A 23975-nucleotide genomic window follows, 5' to 3' on the forward strand; every position below is an offset into this window, starting at 1 on the left:
GCGGGCTGATCCGAGCCACGGTCTTCTTGTGAAAGTTGGCAGAGAATGAGGAACGCCTGAGGGACTGATGCATTTGGATTGTGGCTGGTGTTGAATACTAAAAGGACTGTAGACCACCAGAACAGACATCCATCTTGGAAGAAGTACAGCCAGAGTGCTCCTTGGTGGCCAGGGTGGTGAGACCTTGTCTCACATGCTTCAGACATGTTAGCAGGAGAGACCAGGCCCTGGAAAAAGGCGGCTTGGTTGGCAAAGTAGAAGGGAAGTGAAAAAGAGGAAGGAGCTCAACAAATGGATTGGCACGTGGGTTCAAACCTGAATAAATGTGAGGATGACTCAGGACCAAGACCAAGCAGTGCTTGGTTCTGTTGCCCACAGGGTCTCTATGAGTCAGAGCAGCAGCCGTCATGAGTCCGTTTCATATGGGGCCAGTGGTACTGCCGGGCTCGCCTTGGCCTGTGATCCGCAAGTCAAACCATCCAGATGCTACAGAGGAGGAAGATGGGGTTATCTGCTTCTGTGAAAATTGACAGTCTTGGAAACCTTGGAAACGCATAGGCTGAGTGAATTGGCATTCACTCAATGGCAGTGAGTGGAGTATTAGTCAATTCTATGCTAGAACTTCGACATTCCTAAGAAAATCACCGTCCTGGCAAATCCATGTAAAAAACATAAACACCGTCCTGGCAAATCCATGCAAAAAAAGAATAACAGGGTAAGGACACAATACTCAAAAACCTCAGATGTGGCAATTTTTAAAGAAAAACAATCAGTTGCCATCAAATGGACTCCGGTGACCCCAGGTGGGTAGAGTAGAACTGGGCTTCAGTGTTTTCAGTGACTTGACTTTTCAGAAGTAGATCACCATGTCTTCAGTTTGTCGTACATTTGGGAGGACATCAGGAGCCATGGTGGTACAGTGGTTACACATTGGGCTGTGATGTGCAAGATCAGCAGTTCAAAACTACCAGCTGCTCCTTGGGAGGAAAGACAGGGCTTTCTACTCCCATAAAGAATCACAATGTCAGAAACTCAAGGGGCAGTTCTACCGCACAGGGGCAGGTCACTGTGAGTTGGAATCACTCAGCGGCAGTGAGTTTGTTTATGGTGGACTTAAACCTCCAGTCTAAGCAGTTAGTGGACACACTTGTGTCGTTGTACCATTTCAGGACTCTTGTAGAAACCTAGTAAAGATAGTTGTCCAGTTTTACATGCTAAATGGTTAAGAAATAATAAGATACAAGCAGTGTGGCACAGTACTGAAGAGAAAGACGGGAGTCTACGTGTGGTAGTATTCATTGGAACGGCTGCGCCCTGTCCTGTGAGCGTCCATGAACTAGGGGAAGGAGGCTTGTTTGAAATTGGGGGGAAAGAGAGAAGGTGCCTCACAGGTGGTCGATGTTGAGTTGTGTGTGTGGCTGCTTAAACTGCCCCTAAGCAAACTGAAATTCACTATCTCTTCAGATTGTTGTCCAGTGTATCAGCGGCTTTCAAACAAGTTTAGCATTTGCAAAACAGAATAGGACCAACAGTATATCTTTGTCAAATACTTGCACCTCTGGTTGAAAGAGAAAAGTCACCCTGATTTGAATTACAGAAATTTGTCTTTTATAAATTTATATAGAATATGTTCATGCTGAAGAACTCCTGTAATAATAATGCGCAAGCATATGATGGTGTATCTGACGCTTGCCGCCTAAGTGTTATTAGATGAATATGTGCCTAGGCCCTAGGCTAAAAGCTAGTTAGATAGCAGTACTTGAGTCCAGGTGGTGCTTTTGTTTTCCACTCACAATCTGTTTGCTTCTTGGTGGTACCTGCCCTCTTGTGCTCAGAGCCACATTTGGGAGGTGAGGTAGTTTATTGTGCCAACCTGGCTGGTAAACACATGTGGGGGTAAGTGAAGGGCGGAGAGATAAATGACTCCGTGATCCTCACCTTTCCAGTTCTCAGGTCGTTTGCTCTCTGATGGTTGGACCAGGGTGCAGATGCCTTAGCTAGTTCCTTGCTTCAGCTGGCAAAGCTCACTTCCTGCAAGACATCACCAAGGAGAAGCCGCATGGACCTACCTCGATGCAGCCTTGGGTGCTGGAGCAGCCGTGTGGAGACCCCTGCCAGCGCTGAAATATTTAGTGTTTACTGATTCAGCTTTCCTCCTATAGTCGGCATCATTGCATCTGTTTTGTGAGATGGAGGAGGACTTTGTGGATTGGTGTGAGACGTATGGGCTCATGTTGGATTTGTGGGCTTGGACAGCACTGGGTTGGGATGCTTTCTTGATGTGCACTTATCCTTTATATCAAACTGTCTCTTATACATGAGTTTCTGTGGATTTGTTTCTCTAAAGTACCAGACTCACACAGGAAGGCATTGCTTGATGGGATAACTGCCAGGAACCCCATGGCCTAGACAAGCCGAGGGCACACTAAGATGACAGTGGTGAGATTTTTATCTTCACATTCTAATGGTGAAACAAGAACTTAATTTTAAATCAAGATAGTTCTGTATAGCAATGCCCTTGGATCAGAGTTATGGTTTTGAGTTTGTCCTCTGAATTGTCCAGACCAGGAATTTGGAACAGTTTCTATAATTCAGCATATGCTTTTTTGATAAAATGATATTCTATAACAGCAGCTACAACAAATGTACTATGATAAATGGTGGGACCAGGGGTGGGGAGACACATGGGGTGGATGGGCTTTGGAGTCAGACAGATCAGAGATTTTGTGTCATAGCTCTCTAATTCTGTCATCATATGTAGATTATCCAACCTGAGTCTCGGTTTCAACATTTTTAAAATGAGGTATACTGCCTCAGCAGGTCTATCTGTACTATTTTACTTTATTTCCATATAAATTAAAGATAGGTGAAACTTAAGATTAAGCATATGGATATAATTAAATGATGTATAAAGTAGGATTTTTTGAATTGGAATTAGTCTGTGGAAAGCTAGAGTTTGATATGTACAGGCAGCAGTATCCCATTCTAGCATGTTTCATGGTCATGGTTGATTGCTGCTGTTGTCCTGTCCTAAATCCCTGTGGGATTGCTTGGAAAAGTAGATATTCGGGCCACTTGCCACAATGAGGCTGAGACCAGATTTTATTTTAGGAATTTTATTTTAGTTCTATATTCAGATCTGATCCTGGAATAGTAAAGCCAGGGACTAGTGGAATGCCTGTATTATTAAGTTATGAGGCTAATAAATGTCTACCTACATTTTTTTAGTATACAGCTTTTCACATTTAATATTTATTTTCAAATTTAACAGTTTCGTTGGCATATAATACACGAATCAGACAATTCAGTACTTCAGTCACATCAAGAGGGGTAAACAATTATCACCACAGTCAGCTATAGAACAGTTTCTTCTTGCTTGCACTCATCATTACTGGCTCCCTATTTCCCCCAACTTCCGCTGTCATACCCCGAAGGAGCCATAAATACATTTTTTGTCTCTATATATTTACCTATCCTGGATTTCATGTACCATAAAAAACTAATAATAACAAAATTAAACAGATAAAAACCTCAATAGGAAGAAAAATATAACTTAAAAAGTAGAACAAATTAAAATGGATCATAAAGGAGATCAAATGAGAGGGTGCTCAATTTTAACCTGACTACATCTCCCAGCATTCCACTTTCCAGTGTATTCCGCATGTAGCAAAGCCAGTCACCTCCTCGTCCATGGTCAGAGGGGAGTCCTCGGGGCTTCACCCACATGTACTTCCCCTTCACTTAAGAAAACTAAAATAGCTTAAACATGCTTCAAAAGGGATAACAAGTGATGCATGTTGACATAATTATGTGTGCCCTAATGTACTTTGCAGTACTCGGGGTGATAACCGGGCTGTTGACACCCCTCCACTAGGATCAGAGGGGATTTCCTGGGTACTTAAGCTGTGTCGGACTCTGTAAATGGATTTTGGGTTTCCACTGCCATCCACAGACTTCTGCAAACCAGGTGTTCACAGTTTAAGCACTGAGACTATTCCCTGTAGATTTGGATTTTATTATTTAAAATCCTTGGCTGTCACAGTATGGTGTGCTTCTTCCATGTGTACTTAGTTAATGTCTCACTTAGATGGCCGGTTGTTTTAAGACAAGCCTTTAAGACCCCAGACACTATTCTTAATAGCTGGGCACCACCTAGTTTCTTTATCATACTTTGCTCTAGCACCTATATCTTTAGTGATCTTTAGTGATCTTTTCATGACAGTGAGCAGGAAGGCAGGCTATGTCATAAGTTGTAATTGTTGTTAGATTGGGGCTAGAATTACACTTTTAATATTTAATCATATTTGCCTTACATTTTTAAAGCTCATTTTTCTTTAATAGCTTTAATTTTCATTTCATATACATGAATGTAACTTATTTTTGCTTATACATTGGTTGGAAATAACAAAAATACAAGGGGGCTTCAAGAGCTTTATGGAAATTTATTCAACTCTATTTTTCCCTGAATTGTTTTGAAGCCCCCACCCTACCAATATAACCTTGGAAACCCAGTTACTTGTATAACAATATTCTCTGGATGATGCTTAACTCTTGTTTTCTGAACTCTGCACCCTCCCAGTCCCTTTTCTCCTCTTTGACAACCAACCGGCCTTTATACTGCTATTACTTACTTACCCATCACTTTTGCTCTGCCACCTGGTGGCCTCAGTCTGCAACTGTTGCCTTATTTCTGCAGCTGCTTCCTCCCACTGAAATACTGAGGACCCCAGGAGAGCGCAGGGTTATGTCTGCAGGCTCCTATTAGATGCTGCAGGCTCTAGCCAGACTTCTGAATCCTCACTCACCACCTAGTCAGGTTTGCTCAGCTTTCTCTCCTGTAAAACATAATGACAGCAATGATGTTGCAGGTCTGTGGGAAATGAGACTGTGGTTTATTGTTGTGCCTTGTTGAGGCTATTTCACTTCATAGTGACATTATCTGACCAGGGTAGAAGGGGGTGACCCCATCCCCATTGGAATTGCTAGGCTGTAATATCTTAAGAGGTCGACAGTTCTCTCCTCCCATGAAGTTGCTGGTGGGTTCAAACCACCGACCTCAGTGCTTAACCATTGTGCCACCAGGGTGTAAGGTACTAGCCCCCACAATCGAATGGGTCCACAGGGGCGGTTGTGTAATTGGGGTACCATTAAAGAGACATCAGACAGAATAAAGCATGCAAGTGCCACCTCAGGGACTGCCATCACTTCAGGAGCCAGTTCCGCGCAGAGAGAGAGAATATATTTCCACTCTAGGGGTGTGCAAGCCCCCTTGATGACAGGTAACCATATACATATACATAGGAAGGGGTTGTACAGTAGATGCATAACAGGAGGCGCACTAGCTAGGGGTACACACAGTAAGAAAGGGTGAGACACTGGCGGCATACATGTGACAAGAAGGCACATATGTAACAAGGTGGGCAGACCTTGGTCCTCTGAGTTGGCTTGACGTTAGGTGTCTTTGAGCTCTGTCCTCCAGGGGAACATCCCATTATCCTTATCAGAAGGGAGTGAGTCCTACTCAGGGTGGGACAGATAACCTTCAAGCAGTTGACCTTCAACTGTATCTTCAGTGACCATGTGTTTGCAAACAGCACCTTAGAGATGGCACTACTGTGGGGGGACATCGAGAGGAATACATTTTACTTAGGAGAATGTGAGTGGGACCTATCTCCAACCCACGAACGTGAAGGTTTCCTCCAGGGGAGTCTTGGGCCTCCCAGACTCCTTAACATGTGAATGTTGAGCGTTTGTCCCCATAGGCTCTCTTCCCGGTTCTGTTTCCCACACCAGCGCTCCTTTTAAATGAGGTCAATGCATGTAAAATGCTGAAGGTTCCACGTTGATGATGTTAGTGATGATTATGGTGATGGTCTTTAGGTATGAAATGGTTTTATTTGGAGCTATAATGGCCTGTTTGAAGATTTTAGCTTTTAATTTATTTTTTAATGTCTGTCTCTTACAGATCTATTATGTATACTGTTAATACACAATTTTCCATTTACATACTAACTCTCAGAAACCCACAGGAGCAGCTCTCCCTGTCCCTCAGGGCCACTATGAGACTTGAGGACAATGAGTTTGTTTGTTTTAACTTAAAGGTGGGCATTTTTTTTCTAAGAAAATAACTTTACAGCCATGATTCCACAGATGTGGTGAGAAAAGCCAACAGCCATTCCTTAACAAAATACAAGACTTTCCATCATGCATAGTTTACAGGTCTCTTTAAAAGCTACATGTTCACAAAAAAATTCAACAGACAATTTAAAGTTGGCAAGTCATTTTACACAAATGCTGAATTAGTTTGGTTATTTAGCCACCTTATTAATATAATATTTTTTATACTCTAATGGGAAGTAGAATAGACACTCCACAAATTAAGTCTTATTATTGTCTTCAATTTCTTTTTCTTTTCTTTCTGGGCTCAGTTTATGTCACTGAATTATTGGAATCAAAGAATTTTTTTAAAGCTAACTTTCCTTGAGGACCACTTCTATTCCCTATTTGAAATATAATCAAGTCAATGATATGACAATTTCCACATGAAATGTTACCAAAATAAGTAATGTTGCATATAAGTTACAACTGGATCCCATTGTGATTAATGACCAGGATTCGAGATTTTCCACGTGGCAACTGGTTGAGCTGTAACTACTTAGTAAGGAAATACCCCTGCGAACTGGGACCGTGGGCTGAGATAGAAGTGGGCGTTTATCACATGGAGATAACTACAATAACAGCAGTGAAATTGTTTTAGGGTTTTTCTTACTCGGTTCAGTGAATTGGTTCTGAAAATGTATTAGTAATTAGTGTTTACTATCCCCATTTTTGAAGGAAACTGTAGGTTTTTTATAAGTATGTCATATATTGTACAAAAAGTAGTTTCTTTTCCCTTGTTTTCATGTGTGTTAACAGTGTCTCCCACAGTTGGCGATTCTGTTCCCTGGGGGGCCCTGCAATGATCCAAGGGCTGCAAAAAAATGATCCCTCCACTTTATCTTGGAGTATGGGCTATCGTACGAACATTTTGAACGGCCAGAGATGTAACTTTCCCCCGAAATTGGGTGGGTAGGCCAAATAAATGTGTATAGCATTACTGTAGTAGGATGTGCTTTTTTAACTCCCTATGGGTGGCTGTTAATGCTGTTTTCTTTGTTGTTGTTGTTGTTGTACACTGTACTTTGCCATTCTCTTCCCCACCCCTTTCCAAATTATATCTGTAGAACAAATTGCCAAGAGAAAGGAACTTGATTAAGGGGTATTTGAGATTGAGATGTTTTCCCATATTTTTGTCCAAAAGCAGTGTGCTTTTAAATGCTATTTAGATAAGAATTTGCCAAGCGTTTTCATGTGTCAAACACTGTACTGGGGGCAAAGGTGAAAGGCGGGATCTGTCCTCCCTAGGGCTAGTGTGTACTGGACATCAGTGACCTGAGTCACTGGATAGCAGTGGTGGAGGCTGTGCTACTGAGGATGGAGGAGGAACTGGGGTATTTGGGCGCTCGCGGTCCACGAAAAAGCTGCTTGGAGGAAGTGAGAGAGGAGAATGAGACTTGCACGTAAACGTAATCTCTGAGGTCTATTTTTCTCGTGCAGATACAGTATATTGATAATTTCTTGCCTTTGCCACTGAATGGATTAATTACTGCCCACTGCATGAAACACTGGGCAGAACAGAGGGGTGAACAGACTTCTTCATCTCCTGACCTTCCCCCCCCCCTCACATAGAAAATGTTACTGACACTTCCTTCAGAGAGTTGTGAGGATTGTAGAAAGTACTTTTATTGAATGTTCTCAGCCTTATTGCAGGAAGAACTAATTTGGGAATCAAGTACTTTTTTTTTAGAGTATCTGGCACATAACTTAGACCTAATTAATAGGAGTCAGCATTGGTTTTATGATTGTAACTGTAAAACATTCTGCCTTAGGCAGAGAATCTGTCTTCTTCCAAATACTGCTAAATTTATAGAGGCTGGGCCCATCACTTCCCAATATGGTCAAAACCTCTGTCCCCGCCTGCCTGCCGTGTGAAGCCTCTAATCTTTACAGTGGTCAGCGCACTGGACTTGTTCCTTCTGCCTCTCCCTTCAGCCCCTGCTAGTGGCTAGGCATCACGTTAGATGCAGGAATAGGAAAATAACTTTGGATAATGCCTTTGCCTCGGGGGTTTTACTGCCTCACGAAATAAGCAGAGTTGTACATAGTCACTGTAAACAGTTACAGAAGTCAGTGGCTTTCTGTCCCACCTCCTCATAAGAATTTTGAATGGGGATGCTTTTCAAATATATGGACTCTCATGCCCTGATTCAGATACTGTCAGTATGTTATCAAGCGCCTGCCAGTACCTGTAGGAACCCAGGAGCAATGAGTTGCCCTAGTTGGAAAGACTTCTTAGATAAGGTTTAAACCCGATTTAGGGATGAGACCTGGTGGCTAAATGGTTACACATTGAGCTGTGATGTACAAGGCCAGCAGTTCAAAACCACCACTCTGAGGGAGAAAGCCAGGGCTTTGTACTTTCATACACAGTCTCAGAAACTCACAGGGGCAGTTTTGTGGGCTCGTGATGAGTTGGGTTGGCATTGGCACGATGGCAGTGGGTTAAACAGTCTTGAGGGCTGTTTTAGGAGACTGGAGTGGGGACAGGAAGTGGTAGGTTGTCTGTGTAGAATGGTGGTTACCTGCAGCCCAGACCCGTGGAACCCTGTCACTGTGTACACTGGGGTGGGGCTGGGAGATCAACATTGACTGATGGTTCAGAAGGCAGTTGCCAGGCCTTTCTAGCCATACCGCTGCCTGGCTTTCCACACCAGAAATGTAAATGACTGTGAAGTCTGTGAGAAGGTCTGTAGCCTCATTGGTAATCTGAGAAATGCAGAGACAGCCAGGAGTGGATGTTGTTTTCATTTCAGAGAGGAATAATGAACAGAATTGGGGGAAACAGGAATGCTGAAGACATTCTTGGTGGGAGATAAACGTGGATACTACCCTTTTAGAGAAAAACCTAACAATGGGTTTGTCCTTGGACCCAATAGTCCCATAATTGTGTTAGCCCTAGAGGGAGGAAGGCAGTGTTGTGTTTGAAGACCGCCAACCTCTCAATTTACTGTCCAGAGCTTACCACACTGTGCTACCAGGGCTCCTGCCTACTGAGGGTAGGTTACTTTTATTCTTTTTAAAATCTTTACCAAACTAGTTATCACTGGGGTAATGGTGCTAGGGAGAGGCCCTTTTACAGACTTTGTATGCGATGTTTAGAATTTTTTTTAAAGCATCATAAATAAACAGACAAACACATCACTGACATCCATTCACTGCTGACTCAGTATGCTCTGTGGGACAGGGTAGAACTGCCCCGTGAGTGTCTAAGTCTGTAACTCTTTCTGGGAGTGGAAGCTGCCTTTCTCCCCCAAACCTTCCTATAAATAACCTTGTTTGTTGAAGACAGGAGGGGGAACGCCAACAGAAAATCCTGGATGAACAGGAAGAGGAAACAGTTAACAACGGCAGGAAAATTAGTTCAAAGGATTTTTTTTTTCAGGGGGTGGGGGATGGTGGTGGCTGGGAGGGAGGGCTGGTTGACTGACTTACTGCCAGTTCTATAGAAATGTAGATGATCTAAACTGGACTGGTGAGGCAGTCAGAATGAGGAAGAGGGGAGATTTGAGAGAGAGATTTTAGAGGTAGAATCCATGAAGTTTTACTATAATGTTTAGTATTTTTAAAACCCCGGTATGTGAATGTGAAGAAGGAAGAAAAAAGGCTAGTCAGAGATGATCCTGAAGTTTGTAAATTGTGTCGTCAACGAAATGATTTTGCTTTGGCCGGAACCAAGAGTAGGAAAAGGAGCAGGCTTGAGCAGGAGATCATGAGGGTAAGAGATGGCACAGACCCGGGGAAGTACTTGGATGGCAGATTGCTTTGACTCACTCGGTTTCTCTTTAGCGTCCGCTCTTTATGCATCCGCATTCCCCTCTTCTAAAGTCTTAATTCTCTTGCTTGTTAAAGTACTGTTAACTTAAAAATATGAAAACCGCCATTTCTAAGTGCAGTTTTAAAACCGTGCATTCCTGTTTGGTTTGTGTTTTCAGAGTGCACATTTGGCCATGGTAGACACCCTGATGATGGCATACACTGTGGAAATGGTCAGTGTCGAGAAGGTAATTGCGTGTGCCCAACAGTACTCAGCCTTTGTTCAAGCAACGGACCTGCCCTATGATATTGAGGATGCTGTCATGTACTGGATAAATAAGGTAGGATTGGAATTACTGAAGTAAAGAGGAGTCTCGTTAACATAAACCGTGAAACCCCAAGTGGGACATTGTCATTTCCTTATGTCTTCTGTTTTCAATCCAAGTTGAAAGCTAACGCTTAAAACATCCGATTTCTTTCGATCCGTCAGTATGTAAAAAAAAGTGTTAAAACGAGGAAAATCAGTTTCTATACCTGTCATCTTGGTAGCAGTATCCCATAGTTTCTGTGGGATAAGCATTGTGCTGCTAACCAAATGGTTAGCAGTTCAAAACCGCCAGCCACTCAGCAGGAAAATGATGAGGCTGTCTGCTCCCATAAAGATGGAGTCTCAGAAACCCTGGATAGGTTGATGTGAGCCAGAACTGACTGAGTATGACAGTGAGTTTTTATAATCACAGTTCCTACCAGATTATTAGGAAGCTCACAGTACAGTAGCTAGTTAGTGTGGTGGATTTATTTTGATCTAAAAATGAATAATCTTCTCTCACTTGCAATTAGGGATTCTTAGATTTGCTTGATGTGGATAGTGGATTCTTCTTTTTTGTGTTCTGAAGATGCATAAATAGCCAGTTGTTCACTCCTTTGCCAATTTGAGAAATTAAATCTCAGTGCACTTCCATTTACTCCAAATAGTTTACCCTAAAACCCAGTCTATGGGCAGGCACTGAGCAGACATAAAGGAGGTTGTATGTGCAGATGTTCTTCCTTGAATGCTGTAGCAAGAAGCCGGTGTGCCAGGTGCTTTTACTTCATCGTTGCCCATACTACCACTGCTGATGAAGAAGGCTCACTCAACATTGGCCCCCATAGTTTACCTGTTTAGCGTTAGTGATCCTTTTCCCAGCTACAGAAAATCATGATTACATCAGACGCTGTGAGACTTTCACTTTCTATTGCAGACTTCACATTTTTTTAAATCATTTTATTGGGGACTCATACAACTCTTGTCATAATCCATACATACATCGATAGTATACAGCACATTTGTACATTCGTTGGACTTCACATTCTTAAACAGTTCTTCCTGCCATGACAAGTCACTTGCTTTTTACTCCCTCCCTACTACTTAAATATTTTCAACTTCTCGCTTTTGAACTTTAATTCTTGCACGTACTGTCTGTTTTTCTGCCTCCTTTCCCCTCCTTGACCTTCTTTGGGTAGAGCCCTGATTGAGCCCTTCCAACCTTCCAGGTAGAAGTGTCCTACCTGCTACTCTCACCTGGCAACTGTGCAGGTAAATGTTGCGAAAGAAATCCTGTTGAGGGATTGGGCTGGTTTCGCTTGAAGTTCACAAACTTCGCGTGGACACTCAGCACTCTGTCAGCTCAGTAGTGCAGCCCTCAGCAGTTTGTTTTCCCGCGCTTCAGGCTCACTGATGTATACTTTCTTTCATATATCATCTTAGCAATTCCTTTTGAGCTAACTCATGCTCCCAGAGCAATTGTTTATATGTTGTTTTGCTCTCTAATACATAAGTCCTCAAGACCTTTTCATATGACTTGCCTCTAAGCTGTGGATGAGTGCTTTCATAAGTACCTTGAAATTTTTTAAATTCTTGAGTTGCTCACATACATTAAAACTAAAGTTAGCAGTTCTTGACATACTGTTGGTGATAAATATTTGTTCAGTTAATGAGTTAATTTCAGAATATTAACTACTTTTTATTTCTGGAAAAATTTAGTTTTCATATGAGTGGTATTGATATTTGACGTTGGGATATCCATCATAGACATTTTATCTGCATGCTATTTATTGTCATATTAGAGTATACATTGAAATTAAAATTTTTATATTTTAAGGTAAATGAACATTTGAAAGACATAATGGAGCAAGAACAGAAATTGAAAGAACATCACACTGTTGAATCTGCAGGAGGTCAAAAGGTATGTGCCTCAAAGGAAAAAATGCCATCGTGTGACTCTAGAGGTGCTCCTATCTGTGCGTTAATTTGGGAAAGAGTGGTAGGCGCGGTTCTTTAAATAACTACTTAGTGATGCTGCCTGGCCCAGAAAATTATTCCACAAAGTAAACTGAAGTATACAATGGAGATCAACTGGATGATGGTGTTTATGAAGAATTGTTAATGAGAATAGAACTTGATTTCTCCGGTGCTTTTGGAAAAATATAATTGTTTTGCCTGGGATTGGTAAAGCACGTGAACCAATAAGAATACATTTCAAATGTCTCAGCCTTTTATGATGGACTTATAATAAGACCAGCCTTTAAACCCACCTTTCCGATACTATAAATGGTCCATAATGTTATTCTGTGAAGAAAGAAAAACTGCTCAAAGTCAGTATCTACAAGTCCTTCCACAGGCTTATAGAATTTTCTTCTTTGAAAACTTAATTGTGGATTTGTCATTAACTAAGATAAAAAGTATATTTGCTGCAAAATAGTATGGCTTTTCACATTTTTTATCACCAGAGCCATTTTAAAATGTATAGTATTTGAATTGAATTGTAATACCTACCCTATAATTAATCGGAGGTCTGATTTTTCCATCCGGATTATCTTAAGTCTCTTCATTTTTGCATGGAACATTAAGTGAGCCTTCTTCATTTGGGGCTAATGCTACGTGTCACTGATAACTACCCTAAGAAGACAAAGATCAGAATGGAAATGTCCTCTCTTCCTAACACATCAGATAACAGTGTGCTGTTGCCCTGACTTCCATCAACTTGTCTCTTTTTCTACTCCCTTTCCCCCCAACGCGGGTCCCTATTAGTGTCCTTCCACTCTTGTCCCCTTACCATGGGAGTTTCAACCTTCGCTTGGAGATGTAAAGAATCCTGTTTCTTAATTATGGTTTAAGATTAAATCTGTAACTTCATCATGGAAAAATACTAAAATGATACTATCCTAAATTACAGCACTAATGAAAAATTTCCATGGAAATCTTATATATTACATATCAAATAGGTAAATTATTTACTGTATATACTTGAGTATTAGCTGACCCTAATATCAGTCGAGACACCTAATTTTTCCACAAAAACTACATTAAAATTATACTGAAAAACTCAGCTTATACATGAGTATATATGGTAGTATTCTATGTATGGATTGATTGCAAATACCTCATTTCAGCAACATAAACGGCAACTATACATGTGTATTTTGTTTTTCTCCTGCAGACCGTCTCGTGGGTTCAAACTACTGGCCTTTCAGTTAGCCGTTTAGTGCTTAACCTCTGCACTGCCACAGCTCCTTACATGCTGATAAATTAAGCACAGTTAGCGTTATTTCCGTGGGGGGGGGGGGGGGGAATGCTGTTCATATCCCAGACAACCAGATTAAGTGAGCTTTGCGAAACCAAGCACCATGGGGTCTAGATGCTACTTGTGCTACTATGAGTGTTTCCTAGCCTCTAGCCCCATGCTGCTGCACATATTAAACATGCAACTAACATTTGTTGATGGAGCAAGGTAGTAAGTAATTAGCATGAAGGGTCTTCAAAGAGTTTGTGGGGAAACTCCGTTCTTTTTTCATTCTGTTTTCCATGAACTTTTAAAAGCCCTTTCATAAATGTGATTACCTTTAAATACTTAGATTAGTACACATTTTAAACTGAATATACAAGCATTATATTTATTTTTATTAAAAGATCATTTTATTGGGGGCTCTTACAGCTCTTATAACAATCCATACATCAGTTGTATCAAGCATATTTATGTTGCCATCATTATTTTCTAAACATTTACTTTCCATTGAGCCCTTGGTATCAGCTCCGCCCCCGCCCTCTTGTGATCCCGTGATAATTTATAAATTATTATTGTTATTATTTTCATATCTTACACCACTGTCTCCCTTCCCCCATGGTTTCTGTTGTTTGTCCCCTTGGGGTGGGGGTGGAGTTATGTGTAGATACACACTTTCTTTCCTCCTCTCCCCTACCCTCCTGTTATCGCTGCTCCCCTTCCTGTTCCTGGATTCCGTGTGTTGTGATCTCTTATCTGGACCTGTGCACATGCTCCAGTCTAACTGGCAGTGAAAGGCGGGACTGAGGTCATGACAGTGGTGGGTGAGGAAGCCTCAAGGAACCAGAGGAATATTGTGTGTTTGATCAGTGCTGTACTGACTCATCCCTTCCTTGTGACCCTTCTGTAAGGATATGTTCCATTGTTTACAGATGGGTTTTGAGCCTCTGCTCTGAAACCACCATCCCCCTCACCCCCCGTTCTCAACAGTATGGATTTTTTGTTTGTTTGGGGTCTTCTGGTGCTTTTAAGACCCCAGACACTGTATCATTTGATAGCCAGGCACCATCCGCTTTCTTCCCCACATTTGCTTGTGCACCCATTTGTCTTCAGTGATTGTGCCGTGAGGATGAGCATCACGGAATGCCACGTTGTTAGAACAAAGTCTTCTTGCATTGAGGGAGGACATGAGCAGAGGCCTGAAATCCATCCACTACCTCAGTGTATTACTATATAAACATGTACATAGACCAATATCTCTATTTTTATGAATTAATGTATTTACATATGCACACATCTATGCTTATGCCTCTAACCATAGCTTTGCTTCCTAGATCTTTCCTCTGTTTCCTTTTACTTTCTTCCTGTCACACCATTGTGCTCACCTTTCTTCTGCCTCTTAGTAATTCTTCTCAGCTAGATTGCTCTTGCTCCAACATCCCAGGATCTCTACATCTTCCTAATTGTTGATTTTAATTCCCTAGTTGTTCCCGTGTCTATGCGTTGTTTGCTCACTGCTCCATTGCTTCACCTCCTTCCCCCCCCCCCCCCCCAAGCCTCTCTGGAACTGTCAGTCCCATTGCTTTCTCCTCAGACTTGCTTCCCATGTCTATCTTATATAAGTAGGCAAACCAACATTTACAGAGACCAAACAAAAAGGTAATCATCAGCAAACAAACAAACAAAAAAGCATACATAATTCCAGGTCTGTGCACTGACCTTTGTGACACTCTTTCCACTGGTCCTGGGGGAATTCCGGGAGCTGCGCCTCCTAGCCTGAGGTCTGTTTTGGGGGCTCCTCGGGGGCTTTGTAGCTTTGCTCCCGTTGTTGATCTGTTATGTTCCCTTCTTGGTTTGTCTCCCACCGGCGGGGCTTCAGACTGGACTAACTCCCCACCCACATGGCATTTTAAAATGTATTTTCGAATTAATTTTATATTTTTCCTTGTTAGAATGGGAAAAAGTGTTATTTCCCCATAACTTTACTGCAAGTGTTGATAGCGTCTATATGAAGAAATATCCATACACTCAGAATCAACAAAGGACAGGATTCTTGCTCTGTTGTCAACCAACGTTGAGATGGTTGGTTTTTAATATACCTGGAAATATAATCAGCCTATTCTTGATTTTCAGCCCTAACCCTTTGCTACTTTCGGGATGAGGAATACATTGATGTGTCCTTTCTTACTGGTGTGCAATTGGTAAGAGTTGCCATTCCCACCGCCTTCTTCAGCCAGCCTGCCTAGTGAAGCACCCTCAGATGCCCAGCTCTCTAGTCCAACGCTGGTCCATAGTACTTACGCAGAATTCAGGGCGTTGCATGAGCAGCATACCTTACTTTTGTCCTTGTTCTGTTACCCTCAAATCAGATGTTCACGAGTAATGGAAAACTAAATCTGGTTTGATGAAGTTTCTTCTTGTACCCATCTTCTTGATGAAATATATGCATTTACTGATGGGTACTTTAGTGCATATTATTAGTGTTTGTGGATCAAGACTAAAATTGCAAAGGTATGTTCTGAAGATATTAGATGCTCTAATAATATATTTCTGATTATTTGGTTGATTGATATCTGGAGTAAGAAACAGATATAGATCACGAGTGATCATACATACATCTTAATGTTATAGTTATTTTTCTTAGACATTTAGAATCGTGCCACATCCTGAGATGGGCTGGGACCCTGGCATGTGCCTGGTGTGTGAAGATGGCTGTTCCAGCCTTTACTGCCCCAGGCCCTCTTTTGCCCTCAGACACAGGAACCCAAGGCTGTAGCCTGCTCTTATTCCCTCCACCTCCCCAGCGTTAGCTGAGCCTGTGAAGTCAGGGTCCACCTGGGGGAAGTGTGGCCTGGGCCCCACCCAGGGTGAACTGTGCCTGCAGAATGCGCAGTCTGCCGGCTGTACTCTGTGGGCAGGAACTGTCAGAACAACAGTGAGGGGGTGAGGCCTTAAGGTAAGAGATGCTGGAATCCCCTGTGGCAGCCAGTGGCCATCTGCTGAGGCCAGTCCTGTGCTGGGAGCTGAGCTCTTGCCCAAAGGATTGCCCACCTCCCTGCAAGGTGTGTGAGTTGCCCCTTCTGCGGCTCATCTTGAGGCTAGGCCTCCTGCAGGAAGCAGTGCAACCTACTTGGTTGGGGGTGGGGGGTGGTGCTCAGGGCCAAGTCTGCAAGAGGACTGCTGTCTCCAGTGGCATGTTGGGTAGAGGGGTCCACCCTTCACCACCCAGCTTCCCTGAGACCATGTTCACCTGGTCCGCACCCGATAAAGAAGGAGCATGGCAACCCCAAAATAAATAAAATAGTGTCACACCCTAGGAAAATGTTTTGCTTAAACATTTATTTTCTCTGTTTGAAAAATTTTGCTTCTAATCATCCTTTTGCCTCAAAACAAGGTTGACAGATAAAAAAGGTTGGCCTGTAAAATTTGTATTTCAGAGAGCAAATAATTTTATAATATAAGTAGGTGCCAAACATTACACAGTACATTTTTTACTTGCTCCATTTGTTGGCCCTGCTTTAAAGATCCCTGTAGTCCAAAAAAATCTCTGTAGTTTGTAGTCAGTAGGACGGGAGGTCCGCCGTCGAGTCTTTTACTTACGTATTTATTTCTTGTAGTCTTTTAAAGAGTTTGCGTAGAGTGTGGGCTCGTGAAAAGAGCACGGGACCCCCATCAGAATCATTCGGCCTCTAGTGGCTTCAGGGTCTCTGCAGAGGCATGTGCCTGCTCTGGGCCTCATTTTCTTTCTCTATACAAATTACAAAGCAGGATTAAATGGCTCCTGAATTCTATGAATAAATGTAAAGCATCTCAATGTCTTCCACAATTAATAAATGTTAGGGACTCAAAACAAAAGTTTAGTGAATATAGCAAGTACATGGTCCTCATAAACATTCCTTTATATGGGTGTATTGCCGATAACTGTCGGTGTGAAATAAGTGAAAGGATTTGGCCCTTAGCCAGGTTTTCATAGAGGAGTTGTGGTCTTTGCTTAGGGAAACAACATGAACAGAGACCGACAGTTGTAAATAAAACGCATCTTGGAGAAGTAATGATAAGACCACTTTGGTAAGGTAGGTTCTTTTTGTTTTTATTAACTTTTTATTGTGCAGTGGGTTAAGGCTCACCGAGCAGATCAGTTTTCCTTTCAACAATCCCTTTGCGTTTTGTCTCATCTCATTGATTGCAGTTCCCACAAGGCAGCATCACTTATCCCAGCTCTTTCCCTGTTTCCTGTTTCCATCCCTCCTCCGCTCGAACCCTCTGAACTTTGTCCTTGCTGTTAATTCATGGGTTTGAATTTGTAAGTTTATAATACTATCGAAATATTGAGTAAAGTTCAATGTTTATCAAAATGTTAAAGATATATGTTTACTCAGTGTGACATGTGACACTTTTTAAAGAGAAATACTTGCCTGGTATTTCACATGGAGTGGGCATGCGATGAAGGAATTACCTCTGGGGAAAAGACTATTAATGAACCCTAATTGCTTCTCACTGGAAGGTGTAGAATCCAAATAGATTATACTTTCCCCCGTGGAAACATAGGTGAATGGTTTTATAGCTTTGCATGATTACTTGAGCCCATGTGAATTCTTTCTTGACCAAAATTCCTTAGCAATTAAAAACTATAACCTACTTTTTTTCTTCTTCTCAAACTCCGTTTCTTTGAAGAATGTAACTTCAGGGTACTGTGTGAGAAAAAGGTTCTGAAGTCAGATACATTTGGGAAATGCTGCCTGGTTTACACTAACTTAAGAATTTTACAACCCAGTTTAGTGCTTGAAAGGGTTGGGGCAAAGCCCGTCTAGCTGATGAGCTTACTCTTACTCAAATGTGTTTGATCTTTGAATTCCTTTATAGGTAGCCTATACTGGCCTTTTCTAGGATTATGTTCTTTGGAACATACTTTGGAAAATACTGATTTATAACCTGGAGCTGTGCCCTTGTCTAATGCAAATACATATATAAACATATCAGTACTTCTTGATCTGCTATAGTAGATAATTTTTTTTAAGCCGAAGGGAACAAATGTATTGGATCCCATAGGGGAAACCCTAGAGGGGCCCAGCATACCCTACTGTGTCGGCACGCCCAGCAGAGGGTCACACCATTCACTGCACCCCCATGTCCCAGAGGGAGTCCCCTGGAGCCGAGCCCCAAAGCCCCAGGACTGGCTGAGGGTGGGGACAATATAGTAGGTAATTTTTTGATGCATCATTTGATTTGGCTTTTATATTTACCGTATTACCACGAAGATGAGGTGTCTGTTCATCACACATATCAGGGATACATGATCTCAGCATGATGAGATTAGTGATGTTAACTTTGCTCAATTGGTTACGGTGTGTTTGTCAGGTTCTCTCTTGTAAACTTGCTATTTTCATGTGTGGGAGTGGGTTTATCCAATGCACATTCAAGGGGAAAGAAATTAAGCTCACTTCCTGAATAGAGTACACACACTATTTTGAATTTTTTTAGAGATTTGTGTCTTCTCTCCCATTTTTTAAAGCAGTTATATCCGTCTGTATTCATTGGATTTATTTTATACTTTGGGATACAATCTATTACCATATTATTTTCTTGCTCGCACTGTTCCAGCTGTGTCCATTGGAGCTCTTTCAAAAAAGTTTGGCTTTGATGTCCCTTGGATATCCCCATTCTTCTGTTTTTTGAGGACTCCCCCCTACTCTTTTAAGTGATTTGGGTAAATGTTTAAAAGCATAGTGGTTTCCCATTCAACAGGCCGTACACACTTTATTTTGTGGCATTGAATTCAATCCCTACTGTTCTACTTCCTCCTGATCTTCACCATGTCTGTTCCTCCTCTTTTCTTGTCCCTTCCTGCCTTCTGAGTTTAGCACGAGGTGAGTGCTGTCCTTTGAATACCGTATGGATGATGGTTCAATAGGAGTTTATACCACTTTACGTTCCTATCAACAGTCCTATGCAATTTCTAGGCCTGCAGCAACTCAAGAGATTCAGCAGCCTGGCACATGAGATGACAGGTCACTGCTCTGATGCTAACTTCCCGGAAGGATCCCAACTTCTTGAGGTCTCCAGTGCTTAAACCAACCTCCTCCCAGAATGGACTGAGAGTATCCGTAGGAGGTTTAGAAATTGTCCCACTTGTCAGTGACTGTAGGGTCCAGAGGAAGACTGCTGTCAGGACCACTTTGTCACCGGCTGTGTCAACCCAGTCCGAGAAGGCCGCCATCTGCCATCTCCTCCTCCACTGTGTGGTGGATGACACACTTCACTTCACGTGCAGTCCCTGCCCCTTCTGTTCCAGGGCCCTTATCGCATCGCATTGTGTGCTGGCCCCGTGCTGCGGCTGCATTATCCTTGCTGCACTTGACTTGGCCAGTCTGCCTTCATTGGTGTCAGGGATGGCCTGGCTTCCAGAAACTAGGAACAAAAGCCAAATTGTTTACTGTGAGGGGCTTCATATCCTTTATAAGACAGAGAATTACTGGGAGGTACTGATGTCACGTCCTAAAAAGAAACAAACTGACCACCATCCTGTCGATTCCGACTCATTGAGGTAGGTCCTAAGACAACTAGCCAAAAGTCAGGGTGAGCCAGAAGAGAATGAAACATTCGCTGGGCCTGGGCCACCCTCACAATTGTTCCTGTGCTTGAGCCCATTGTTGCAGCCACTGTCAACCTATTTTGTTGAGGGCCTTCCACTTTTTGTGTCCCCCGCCACTTGACCAAGTATCATGTTCTTCTACAGGGACTAGTCTCTCCTGGTAACATGTCCAAAGTATGTGAGATGAAGCCTAGCCATAATTACTTCTGAGGAGCATTCTGGCTGTACTTCTTCCAAGATAGATGTGTTTGTCCTTTTGGCAGTCCATGGTACTTCCAATATTCCTTGATTTTTCTTCACTTACCCTTATTCAATGTCATATGCATATGAGACCATTGAAAATACCATGACCTGGGCCGGGCACACTTGCTTTTCAGTACTCTGAAGAGGACTTGTGCAGCAGATTTTTGCAATGCAACATGCCTTTTGGTCTCGTGAGGTCTACTTCCATGAGCACTGATTGTGGATCCCAACTAGACACAATCCTTGACCACTTCAGTCTTTCTCCATTTATCATGTTATCACTTGTGAGGATTTTGATCTTCCTTCCACTGACTTGTAATCCATTCTGAAGAGTGCACTCCATCAAGCCCTCACTTTTTCTTCACTGTTATTCATGGTCTTGCAAAAACCTCTTTTCTTCATAATTGGCTACATCTTAAAGTAAGATGTGGGATTTCACTTCGATGAATTCTCTGAAGGAACCAAAACCACTGCCACCAACTTGATTCTGACCTGGTGGCACAAAGGTGAAAATACTTGCCGCTAACATAAAGGTCAGCGGTTTGAGGCCACCAGTCGTGGGAGAAAGATGTCGCAGTCTGCTTCTGTACAGATTTGTAGCCCAAAAAACTCCCACTCCGTCTACTCTGTCCTTCAGGGTTGCTGTCGGTCAGCAAGGAACTTGTGCTAAAGAGTTGACCTTTCTGAAGCCTGAGTATAGAAGCATACATAGTTGAATTATTTATTCTGTTTGAGTGCATTTACATTTTAAAATCTTGTATCCTTCAGATTGTTTGTTTCCTTGAAATCATTTATATATTCAGTTTCCCTGTAGTCGGATTCCTGTCACTAAATTAGGCCAGTGGAGAGGCAGGAAGAATGTTGAGTAATCGGTCTTAGTAGAAATCCTGTTGTTGAACATTTTAGGGTAAATGTGGAGTGTCTTGAGCCCTCCTGTTACAAACTGTCTCCTGTTAAGAATAGTCCATAATCTAAATTTTTTATTATGATGTCACCCTACTCCAGGGGTTCTCAAACTTTTTAAATGGGTCCAGTTAACTGTCCGTCCCTCAGACCCATTGGGGGGGCCAAACTATAGTTAAAAAAATCTATCGACAAATTCCTGTGCACACTGCACATATTTTGAAGTAAAAAAAAACAAAAGGGGGGAAAAACACCCTGCGGGCTAGATAAATGTCCTCGGTGGGCCGCATGTGGCCCGCGGGCCGCAATTTGAGAACCCCTGCCCTACTCAATGCTTACCCTCATGAAGATACAGAAGCTATAGCAAAATGTGAAGAAATCAGATGGCGCCCAGATATCAGAAAGAACAGCATCTGGAATGTTAAAGGTTTGTCTCAAAATAAGCAGCCATATAAAGAGGTGTTAGCTAGGTCCACATTGGATTTAGAAGTGCCCCAACCTGTGCGAGCCTAAGATTGTAAATCATGAAATCCAGGATCAGAGAGGGAATAGTATTAGAGCTTAAATTCTGAGCACCCGGTTTGCAGAATGCTATCCATGACTATGAATATACAAAATTGGCAGCATCCCCATGTACATTAAACCTCCAGAGAATTCCCTCTGACCAGTGGCCAGGTTTCCAAAAAATGACTTCTCTTAGGAGGAGAGAGACAAGACTAAGGGGGTGGTGGCATATATCATTAGTAACCTGTACCCCTTTTAACGAAACCATTAATTTACATTTTTAAAATATTATGACAACTAAACATGGGACTCTGTTATCAGAAGCTTTATTAGTACTTTTTAATGGAAACTGATTCTGATGAATTTTCCCTTTGCTTTTTGCTTTCCCTTTTTCTGCTGCTCCTCTGAAGTCTCCTTCCAAATGGTTTTGGAAACTGGTTCCAGTAAGTTTGCCCAGCTGCTTCAATTTGCTCTTCAGAACTGTTCATTGTAGAATGAGACTACTGTTGATGTCTTATGGGGGTGATCGTTTTGTATAATTCAGGTAGTCACTGCATAGAGATTGGATTTTAAGGTATGTGATCATAATATAAAATGCAAACATCAAAATCTAGCCAGAGTGGAGAAATGACTTGAAGAGAAAGCATCCTTTTGCTAATCAATATTTGACAGACTATGAGTAAGCAAGTAGAACTATGAATGTGCGTTCTGCTTAATTTGCAACCATTTTAAGAAAGGAAATTTGAATTGCATGAATACATGATTGTTGTTACATAATCACCCCCCTCCTTTTCAGCCTGAAGTGCAGGGATAATCCTTAGGAGATTAAAATGTGACGGGTCCTCTCTCTGCATTCTCGCCATTGTTTGACATAAGCTTATTGAATGCTAACTTGATTCGAAAGATAAGCCTGTCAGGATTAAATCTGTATGGTTAGAACACTTAAAAAGTATCTTATAGCCTTTGGAATTAAAAATTATTATGGAATTATACCATAATGTTGAAATATAGAAAACACAATGTTCCTTTTAAATTTCTAATTGCATCGGATGAGCAGGGAATGTCTGCAGACAGTGGATTTATAATGCATCTTATGTTTCTATCTCTTTTTGACTGCATAGGCTCGTTATAGGAAAGAGCAAACGTTGCTTAAGCAACTGCCTTGCATTCCATTGGTAGAAAATTTGTTGAAGGACGGCACAGATGGCTGCGCCCTAGCTGCCCTTGTTCATTTCTACTGCCCGGGCGTTGTCAGGCTAGAGGGTAAGTCTTCCCCGGGGATGGTGGTTGTTACCAGGTGCTAGAGGGTCAGTTCACAACAGAACAAAATGGTAATAAATACTTAGAGCAGTAATGTTTAAGAATGAAGACCCTTTATAAAGGGAAATTTATATGTAATTCTTAAAGAAGGTAATACTGAAGAGTAGGCTTGGTTTCTATGTCTTCTTGTAAAATGACCATTATATTTCTGTGTGTGGGTGTGGGTGTTACACATCTTACATATTTGTTTATCTGGTCTTAAGTCACTAAATTACAAAGTGGATATGGAATACTATATTTTCAAATTAACCCCAAGTAATCATCTTACTCTTTTCCTATTTGAAGACATTTGTTTGAAAGAAACCATGTCTTTGGCTGATAGCCTGTATAACCTGCAGCTGATTCAAGAATTTTGCCAAGAATACCTGAACCAGTGTTGCCATTTCAGCCTTGAAGATATGCTCTACGCGGCTTCCTCCATAAAGGTGAACTGAATTGTTTCCTTTTCTTTTGCTTTCTTAACATTTGTGAGGAAGGGACTTAGCAGACATATGAATGGTCTGGCCACCTTAAGTTTACAGATTAACTGTATTATCAATCAAAAGAGCTTTTTTGTGTGTGCTTACTTTGTACTTCTAAATATATTACTAGTTAAAGATTTGTCTTACAGTGCAAAAAATTATTTTAATTTACGGTACAAAATTGATCTATTGTCCTCGTGTTGGGGAGACGAGCCAGTGAATGTTTCTGGAGAACTCGTAGTTGAGCCTATTACATAGAGCAGTGGTTCTCAACTTTTGGATCGTGACCCCTTTGGGGGTTGAACAACCCTTTCACAGGGGTTACCCGATTCATAATAGTAGCAAAATTGCAGTTATGAAATAACAACGAAAATAATTTTATGGTTGGGGGTCACCACAACATGAGGAACTAGGTTGAGAACCACTAAGATAAAGATAGAGTCAGGCTTCTCTGTAGAATTTCCGAGGCTGTTACCTTTACAGAAACAGATGGCTACC

The 23975-nt window shown here is 41.8% G+C and overlaps 1 protein-coding gene across 5 annotated transcripts in view; it reads left to right on the forward strand.

Moving 5' to 3' along the window:
- CAMSAP2 (calmodulin regulated spectrin associated protein family member 2) overlaps positions 1-23975 on the forward strand; it is a 124415-nt gene that overhangs the window by 71151 nt on the left and 29289 nt on the right. For 3 of the 5 annotated variants that reach the window (XM_075528804.1, XM_075528791.1, XM_075528798.1), the window contains 5 exons: positions 10092-10253; positions 12054-12137; positions 22107-22139; positions 22818-22959; positions 23302-23441. In XM_075528804.1, the coding sequence (XP_075384919.1) occupies positions 10092-10253; positions 12054-12137; positions 22107-22139; positions 22818-22959; positions 23302-23441 (561 nt within the window). The remainder of the gene's footprint in view (positions 1-10091; positions 10254-12053; positions 12138-22106; positions 22140-22817; positions 22960-23301; positions 23442-23975) is intronic. The other 2 variants (XM_075528802.1, XM_075528803.1) reach the window with 1 other exon arrangement.

Source organism: Tenrec ecaudatus, chromosome 1, assembly GCF_050624435.1.
Source record: "Tenrec ecaudatus isolate mTenEca1 chromosome 1, mTenEca1.hap1, whole genome shotgun sequence".
NCBI lineage: Eukaryota > Metazoa > Chordata > Mammalia > Afrosoricida > Tenrecidae > Tenrec > Tenrec ecaudatus.